The 9,591-nt window shown below is 35.5% G+C and overlaps 1 protein-coding gene across 1 annotated transcript in view; it reads left to right on the top strand.

The window, feature by feature from the left end:
* Window positions 1–9,591, top strand: part of TRPM7 (transient receptor potential cation channel subfamily M member 7) — a 119,669-nt gene that overhangs the window by 45,801 nt on the left and 64,277 nt on the right. The window contains exons 6-11 of the mRNA XM_013006334.2: window positions 872–996; window positions 1,618–1,789; window positions 2,716–2,890; window positions 4,724–4,847; window positions 6,977–7,049; window positions 8,748–8,848. Of these exons, the coding sequence (XP_012861788.1) occupies window positions 872–996; window positions 1,618–1,789; window positions 2,716–2,890; window positions 4,724–4,847; window positions 6,977–7,049; window positions 8,748–8,848 (770 nt within the window). The remainder of the gene's footprint in view (window positions 1–871; window positions 997–1,617; window positions 1,790–2,715; window positions 2,891–4,723; window positions 4,848–6,976; window positions 7,050–8,747; window positions 8,849–9,591) is intronic.

The raw sequence follows: 9,591 nt of genomic DNA, 5'->3' as shown, positions 1-9,591 counted from the left end.
CCACTCTCACCACTGGTCCTAAAGGGATCATTTGCCCTGGATTCCCTGTGTTTCCAGTTCCTATCTGTACCCATGTACACCCTCTGGTCTAGCTAGATTTGTAATGTAGAATCGGGATCATGATAGTGGGGGTGGGGGGGAGGAAGCATTTAGGAACTAGAGGAAAGTCTTATATTTCATCTATGCTACACTGCACCCTGACTGTCTTGTCTCCTCCCCGAGACCCTTCCGTAAGGGGATGTCCAGTTGCTTTGGGTCAAGGGAAGATGTTAAGCAGAATGATAACCAGAAGACAGATACTTGGGTAGTGTATTAAAAGTAGATTTTACGTGGACAAGGTAATTGGGCTCGCTTTATAATCCACTTGCCGTTTTAAATCTCATGAGAGTAGAAATCAAGGTTAGTGGTAATGAGGAGTTATAAGCTCTTTTTGGCTTATCTTTTCTATTCTTCATGTTTTAGTCAGTTGGACAACTTTTGTAGCTGTTGGTTGTGTGCTTTGCTTAAGGGCTTGGTCCACCAAGTTATTCTCATACATTCTTTTAAGATGATGTATAAAGCAGTAACAAAATACTGAATTTTTGTAGAGGAGAAATATGAGAAAGTTGTAGATCTTACAACAAAAGATAGTTTTACATGTGTTTTAGGTACTCAGTGATTAAGCATTGTAGGGATTGGTGTTTATTTTTTGTTTGTTTGTTGTTTGATCCTCCTGTGTATTCTCTTGTAAGTTTGGCTTTTAGACCTTTTTGTCATTTATATTGTATGTTTAAAGAAGTATCACAAAATGTGATGTTACTGATGGAGCCCAGGATTGTTCTGAGCAAAATAAAGACTCTCAAGTAAAATGAACAAAATTTTGTATGTACAGGTGTGGCAAAACATGTTGGTGATGCCCTCAGAGAACATGCTTCCCGATCATCTCGAAAGATTTGCACTATCGGAATAGCTCCATGGGGAGTGATTGAAAATAGAAATGATCTTGTTGGGAGAGATGTAAGAATGATTTTTTAAAATTTCTAATACTTGAATTTATAGCAAGAATAGTGCAAATCAACTTAAAGTTGAGCTTACCGTACTTCAGATTAAGGTAAAAAAAAGTATTTTTCCCGGAAATATTCTTCTGGCCCTTCCACAAATACATTCATACTTATTAATAATTGATAACATTATAACACATCTTTTCAACATCATGTCAGCCTTTGCAATTAAATTTGTAAAGACTACATGACATGGGAATTGACTTTATTGTCACTAAGAGTAAGATTCACATGCAGGTATTTTATTTAATGGGTTAAAAACATGTTAGTTGGTTATAAATATTTATTGAGATTGTCAAAAAGGAATTACTGATTTGTTTCTTCTTTTGCATATAATGATGAAACATAATTTTCAATGATGGCCAAATTTTAGTTTATCATTGATTAATCTTCAGCTGCTTTATATATTCTATATTGTTACATGTTTTGTGCTGTTTTATATATCCTTTAGTATTTTTTGTTTGCATATTTAAGTAGAATTTTGCCTCTTGTCTTCACGTATTATTTTAAAAGTTTGTTGTAATATAAATTATACTTAATCCTATCCACTAACTCTTGTATTTGCTATTGTTTTTAGGTGGTTGCTCCTTATCAAACTTTATTGAACCCCTTGAGCAAATTGAATGTTCTGAATAATCTCCATTCCCATTTCATACTGGTGGATGATGGCACTGTTGGAAAGTATGGGGCAGAAGTCAAGTTGAGAAGAGAACTTGAAAAAACTATTAACCAGCAAAGAATTCATGCTAGTAAGATTTCATGAATTGTTAATTATTGAAATTATTCTGGACTGTAGTTTTAATAGGCGGTTGAATATGCTTTGAAGTGTTCTTTTCCATTTGTAGCAAAATAACATCTGAAATGATAAAAGCATGGCTGACTGAACACAATAAGGTCTAGTAAAAGAAGGCTGACACCAAATAGTCTGCTAAACCAGGTTTCAGTACAGGACTAAATTCAAGATCGAAAAACAGAGAATGAAAGAAAACCACGTTTTACAAATGTGAGAATTAATTGGTTAAAGTTATAGAGTAGGTATAACTTTTTGGTAGATGTGTCTTGAAAGTTGATATTCTTGAGCCTGGATATTCTTGAGAGTGGTTTTCCTTTCAAGTCATGGTTGAACTTTGTGGTTAAATATCTAGATTTTAATTTTTATTAGAAAGACATTTTATAACCACAGAGCACCAAGATGGTAGACACCAGGACAAAGTGAAATAGAAGTCCTCATTTATAAAACTGCAACTCAGGTCTGTCTAAATAAGTTGGGCTGGATGAACAATCTGGAGGAGAAGACAGCGGGACCGACATTTCGGGGGGGACATGGGACAGGGGGAAGTGGGGGGAAGGGAAGTGGTGTTAACAGACCCAGGGACAAGGGAACAATAAGTGATCCAGGTTGGTGGTGAGGAGGGTGTGGGAGGCCTGGTGGGGCATGATCAAGGTTAATGTAACCAAGAGGAAGTGCTGATACCCTGGTGGGGACTGAGCATGATAGTGGGACAGGAGGAAAGTCAAGGGACAGAGAGGAAAGAGCTGGGAGGCAAAGGGCATTTGTTTTAAGTGAAGTCATCACATATTCTTAGGAAATTGTATTTTGCTTTTCTTTGAGTAAATAATGAGATTAAATCTTTAGATTTTGTTATTTTTAAAACTTCAACTTCACATTTTTTAGGAATTGGCCAAGGTGTTCCTGTGGTAGCACTCATATTTGAGGGTGGACCCAACGTTATCCTCACAGTTTTAGAATACCTTCAGGAAAGCCCCCCAGTTCCACTTGTTGTATGTGAAGGAACAGGCAGAGCTGCTGACCTACTGGCGTATGTTTATAAACAAACTGAAGAAGGAGGGTAAGTGTATGAGTATGTGACTTGGTTTGCCATCTGTGATTTCTATGTTTTTATAAAATTTTTGCATAGCTTTATTTAAAAAGGCTTGTGTTTTTAAAGTGTTGGATTCCTTTAAGTGTTTAATGAGTATGATGTTTTCAAGTTTAATAGGGTACTCTGATAAGGATTAAGGAAATAGCCTGTCTTTTACATTATTGGAAGGAATTAAAGTATAGCAGTATTCATAGTGAACAATTTTAAAGATCTTCCCAGTTACAGAGACATATAATTTTTGAACCAATGGTTTCATTTCTAAGGAGCCCTGCTATCACTGTGGGCTCTGTTGTGCTGCTAACTACATGGTTGGCGGTTCAAACTCCACAACTGCTCTGCAGGATAGAGATGAGGCTGGCTGCGCCTATAAAGATTAAGTCTCAGATGACGAGGGCAATGAATGTACAAATGTGCTTTACACAATCGATGTATGTATGGATTGTGATAAGAGTCGTATGAGCCCCTAATAAAATGATTAAAAAAAAAAAAAAAGATTCAATCTCAGAAACCCCGTAGATATGGTTGCTGTCAGTTGGAATCAACTCCAGAGCAGCGAGTTGGTTTTCTATTTGTTTCACTTCTGAGACTTGATCTTATACAAATATGAAATGACATGTATAAAAGTACTCTTCATAGTGTTATTTGTGATAATGAATGATTAAAATGAAATTAAAAATTCATCAGAAGGAGTCTAGACAAATAATGATACTGATGACAACTCCATTTTCACAATTAAGTTTGTGGTTAAATGAAAGAGTAAGGATTGTACATGTGTATTACATCTGGAAAGTTGGCCAAAATATGTGTAAAGAAAAAGAAGATATATGCATTATATGTTTATTGTGCTGCCTTTTCTGTATGGAAATAGGAGAGGAGACATATTTGTATTTTTATAAGTGCGTATATAGGCACTTTGGAGATAATACAGGTTTGGTTTCAGATCACCACAATAAAGTGATTATTGCAATAAAATGAGCCACAGGAATCTTTTGTTTCCGAGTACCTGTAAAAGTTATATTTACTGTAGACATAATTAGTTTTAGTTATGTAAAAGTTTGAAATTTTATTAAATTGTGACAGAGACATGAAGTAGTAGGCATGTGCTGTTGGCAAAATAGGTCCAATAGGCTTGATTAATAGAACTTCTTTCCAGTTTCTGTGAAGCACAATGAAACAAGGTATACCTGTAGAGAAGCTCTGGAAAGTTACACACTCAATTTTACAGTCATTTAAGATTGTAATACACGCAATACATTTCTAGTTGAAATAACTAGATGGATATGGTGATATAAACTGTAGGCTCTTTTTCTTAGTTTGTCTTGCTTTCTTTGGTAAGGCTCTTTTAAGTTAAAGATATTACTAATAAAAACCTAAATCCTTTCATCAGTGCAGTTAGTGTTGCCACATTCTATATCTTATTTATAGTTTTATATTATATATTTGAACCATGTAAATATATTACTCATTCAGGAAATTAAAGTATATTACTCATTCAGGAAATTAAAACATCTAGCTAAAGAACTGGTTTATATGCCTTAATATATTAGAATTCTTTTTATATACAATAGCTCATAAAATGTGACAATACTGATAGGGAAATACAAGCTTTGTAAAAATTTTCATAAAATAAGTTGAAGAGAAAAACCCCCCTTCCCACCCTCGTTATAGTACAAATCTTAGAGGAGAAAACATTTTACTCGCTGTCAAGTAGTTAATGTTAGTACAGTATCTTTAAAGGTTTTGCATAAATCTCTACTTGTACTTCATATTAGATGTGAATTTTGTTTCCTCCTACCCCAGTAATCTTCCTGATGAAGCAGAATCTGATATTATTTCAACAATCAAAAAAACGTTTAATTTTGGCCAGAGTGAAGCATTTCATTTATTTCAAACACTGATGGAGTGCATGAAAAAAAAGGAACTTGTAAGTAGATTTCAGCAGGATAAGTTGTTTTCTTTCATTTAAAGCACACTCTAAATTGGTGAAACACTTTTGCTTTTAAGTTTTCCTAACTAAGTAAAGACGCTCGGGAGCAGGATTGTGGTTTTTATATGGTATTGGCAGTATAGCTATAATTCTGTTTCAGGAAATTTAATTCGACCTGAACAGAAGTCCATGATCAAAGAAGAATGCTAAAGATTTGTTAACTGATTCCAATAAAATATTTTGAGGAAAAATTTACAGTTTTACTCTGAATGAGTGTTCAGACCTATAAAGGTTATTTTCAGTAATCTAAACAGATTCTTAAGTGTTCAATGAGAAAAATTTTAAACAACTGCAGAGTAGATGGATTGATCTGATTTTTCAGTCTTCTTTTAGAATACTTTGTAATGAAGTAAGTTCAAAAATTCATATTGGAGTTAAGATAACCCTTTACTCTATAAATACCCTAATATTACCTTGATATGTCAATAATGTAATGAAATTTTCAGTGAAACAGTTGAACAAAACTGACAATTCTAAATCAAGAATATTTAATACTAGAGTAAATAAGTGTTCACATTAAAGAAACTATGGTATTTTCTTTGATGAGGAACATAACCGCAGGCATAAGTACTGTAGTAAGAAACGTAATATAGGTAAAAAGGGTATATACTGTATATGCTCGAGTGTAAGCTGACCCAAATATCATCCGAGGCACCTAATTTTACCACAAAAGATGCATTTAAAAACATGCTGAACCAACCTGTGTGATCACGAGGTGCTGAATGGATCAGTTATCAGGCATCAGAGAACAAAAAAATCATATCATTGTATACTCATCTTCCCAATACGATTGCTAAAGACAGCTGGGTGCATAAGAAAGCTGATGGTGCCCGGCTATCAAAAGATATAGCATCTGGGGTCTTAGAGGCTCTAAGGTAAACAAGCGGCCATCTAGCTCAGAAGCAACAAAGCCCACATGGAAGAAGCACACCAGCCTATGTGATCAGGAGGTGTCGAAGGGATCAGGTATCAGGCATCAAAGAACAAAAAATCATATTATTGTGAATGAGGAGGAGTGCATATTGGGGACCCAAGACTAATATGTACACAACCAGCATCACCTTATAGAATGGTCGCGGGGAGAAGAGCCAGTCAGATTGCAGTGCAGCAATAATGAAACATACAACTTTCCTCTAGTTCCTAAATGCTTCCTCCCCTTCACTATTATGATTCCCAGTTCTACCTTGCAAATCTGACTAGACCAAAGGATGTACACTGGTACCGATAGGAACTGGAAACACAGGGAATCCAGGACAGATATCCCTTCAGGACCAGTGCTGAGAGTGGCAATACTGGGAGGGTAGAGAGAGGGTGGGTTGGGAAGGGGGAACCGATTATAAGGATCTACATATAACCTCCTCCCTGGGGGATGGACAACAGAAAAGTGGGTGAAGGAAGACGTCGGACAGTGTAAGATATGACAAAATAATAATTTATAAATTATCAAGGGTTCATGAGGGAGAGGGGAGCAGGGAGGTAGGGGGAAAAATGAGTAGCTGATACCAAGGGCTCAAGTAGAAAGCAAATGTTTTGAGAATGATGATGGCAACAAATGTACAAATGTGCTTGACACAATGGATGGATGTATGGATTGTGATAAGAGTTGAACAAGCCCCCAATAAAATGATAAATAAAATAAAACTGCAATAAAAATGTGCTGAAAAACTCGAGTTATGTATATATAGTGTATATATATATAAAACCAGGAGGGGGGAGCAGGGAGGGAGGGGAAAAATGAGGACCTAATGTCGGGGGTTTAAGTGGAGAGAAAATGTTTTGAGAATGATGAGGGCAATGAATGTACAAATGTGCTTTACACAATTGATGTGTGTATGGATTGTGATAAGAGTTGTATGAGCCCCTAATAAAATGTTAAAAAAAAATTAATCTATTTTATTTAGTAAATAATACCACATCTTTTAACTTGTTTAGTTTTAAAATGCTATTTTGACCAAAATTTTAAAAAATTAAAAATCTCCCATGTTGTTGAAAATGATTTCCTGTTTTATGAAACCTCAGCTTAAAAAATATAAAGACATAATATTATAAATTAATCTCTAAAATAGATCACTGTTTTCCACCTTGGATCAGATGAACAGCAGGATATAGATATAGCAATACTTACTGCATTGCTAAAAGGTAAGATAATATTAGTAAATTCTTTAATTTATAATTTGTTTATATAGGAAAGGGCATTTCAATTTAACTAAATGTTTGAAGTAAAATTTTCACTACTGTTTGTGAGGGACAAGAGGAATAATTTTCTTTGGCAGTAAGATTTTTTTTTACTTATAGAAGGCATTTTTTAAAAAGTTACTAGAGTTTATGCCATTATGCTCATCTAGTTTTCCTATTAAGAATGTGTTCCATACGGAATCAGCCAAACCCTTGTGTTTAATGCTGTTTAGGTATTTATTGATAGAAATTAAGGATAATATTCTTCAACAGGCTGTTTTCATTCTGAAGGAAAAGTGTAAAAAATAAATGATTCGTGTCTTCTAGGACTAAGAGATGTGATGCACAAGCAGGCATTGGACTCTTTCCCTCCCATTTTACTGAAGACATGCAACTGATGTAACAATACTAGAAAAAAGCTTTTTAACCTTAGGGAAGTATTCCATTCAGATACCTGTGAGTTAAAGCATGAGGTGAAACAGTCAGGAGCTGCGCTAGTCAGAAGTGTAATGTGATTCACAAGGATTTCCCCAATTTTAGACCTACGTATATTGTCAATAGATCAAGAGCTGTATTTTATATTATTTTACCCATTTTTTAAGACAATAAGCAGAAATAACCCAAAGAGTAACTATAAGTTAATAAAGAGATGAATGCCTTATGGAAGAATAAGTTGGTATTTATATATAGCGACAAGTGCAGAAAGATGGTAACAATTTAGAAATAAAAGTAAATTAAAACAGCAATGGGGGGAACATTTCTCCTCAGTGGTGTATGGAGAAATCGCATTTTTACACTTAGGCTGGCATAAGCTTTCTGAAATATCTTTTGGCAATAGATCAGAAGCCTTAAAGTGTGCGTCTTTTTGCCCATCAATTTTGCTTCTAGAAAATATTTTTACACGCATCTGATTATGTAAGTGTACAAAAATGCACTCAACAAAAAAAAAACATTCAAAATAATGTGAGTATTCCCTAACTAGAGGATTTGTTAGTCACCCTGGTGGCATAGTGGGTCATGCGCTCGACTACCAACTGCAAAGTTGGCAGTTTGAACCCACCAGCCAACCTGTGGGAGAAAGACAGGTGTTCTGCTCTGGTTAAGGTTTAACCCTTGAAAGCCCACCTGGGTAGTTCTACTCTTTCCAGTGGATCGCTGTGAGTTGGAATTTACTTGGTAGCAGTGAGTTATTCGTTAGTGTGCTCCTTTTAAAGGATTTGTTGAACATGTTGTAACTCACCATTATGAGGCATGAACCTATTTAAGATTACATCTAATCTAAGCTATAATGTGTTCACAGTAGGCTACCAAACACTTTGTATAGTACAGTACTAATTTTGAATGAAAAGTATGAGCTTTTATAAACATAGAATAGTATCTGGATGGATATTTTTCAAAATTTAAAGAGCCAATAGTTTCTCTGCTACAGAAACAGGTGATTTTTGTTTCATTCTCATTTTTTGCAGTCTGAATGGTTTACTTGCAGCCCATGTTATTTTCATAATTGGAAAATAAAAATCTTAAACTCTAGGTAACTTTATCTCTGAGGCAAGCTACTTCTGAAATTAGTTGTATAAATTAGTTAAAGGGAAAGGGAAGGGATTTAAAACTGTTCATATTTTAATGGAGATGTTGAATTTTCCAATTACTTTCTTTGATTAGGTACGAATGCATCAGCATTTGACCAACTTATCCTTACACTGGCATGGGATAGAGTTGACATTGCCAAAAATCATGTATTCATTTATGGACAGCAGTGGCTGGTAAGTACATCATCGATATATACAATTAAATGTAGTTAAATTGAGTTTTGTTATGACTGTGACTTAACTTGACATTATACCTCTGTTTCAAAAGTCCAGAATTGATTTCGTTAGTGAAACATTTCTACCGCTTTCAGGTCCATAAAAGAGTGTTAAGTATTTTCCTTTTGACAAAGGCTTATTTATAAGGTATATATTTGTTTACTCTCGTAGAGTTGACATCCCCCCACCCCCACCCCAACTCATGGCAGCCCATGCACAACGAAATGAATCGCTGCCCAGTTTCTTGCCACCCTCACAATTGGTTATAGATTGGACAGTTGTGATCCTTAAGGTTTTCATTGGTTGGTTGTTAGAAGTAGATGGCCAGCTCTTAATCATTCTTAATCTGGATACTCTGTTTGGAGCCATTTCAGCATCTGAGCGACATGCATGCCTTCACTCACAGATAGGTAGTGGCTGTGCAGGAGATGCACTGGCCAGGAATTGAACCCAATTCCTGGATGGGTTCTCTCCTGCACGACAATCAGAGTTCTGCCAGTGACCATGTCCTCCATGAAGCTATGTTGCTGTTAGTTGCTATCAAGGTAATTCTGATTTATGGAGACCCAATGTATAGTTTTCAAGGCTGTGACCTTTGAGAAGCAGATTGTCACACTCGTCTTCCTAGGCCCCTCTGAATGAATTTAAACTGCCAATCTTTTGGCTCATGGTTGAGTGCTTTACTGCTTGCATTGCCAGAA

Source organism: Echinops telfairi, unplaced genomic scaffold (genome assembly GCF_000313985.2).
Source record: "Echinops telfairi isolate 266 unplaced genomic scaffold, ASM31398v2 ScPeMD7_8;HRSCAF=38, whole genome shotgun sequence".
Lineage (NCBI taxonomy): Eukaryota > Metazoa > Chordata > Mammalia > Afrosoricida > Tenrecidae > Echinops > Echinops telfairi.
The sequence above is the reverse complement of the archived record's forward strand: the minus strand, read 5'-3'. Positions and strand labels throughout refer to the sequence as shown.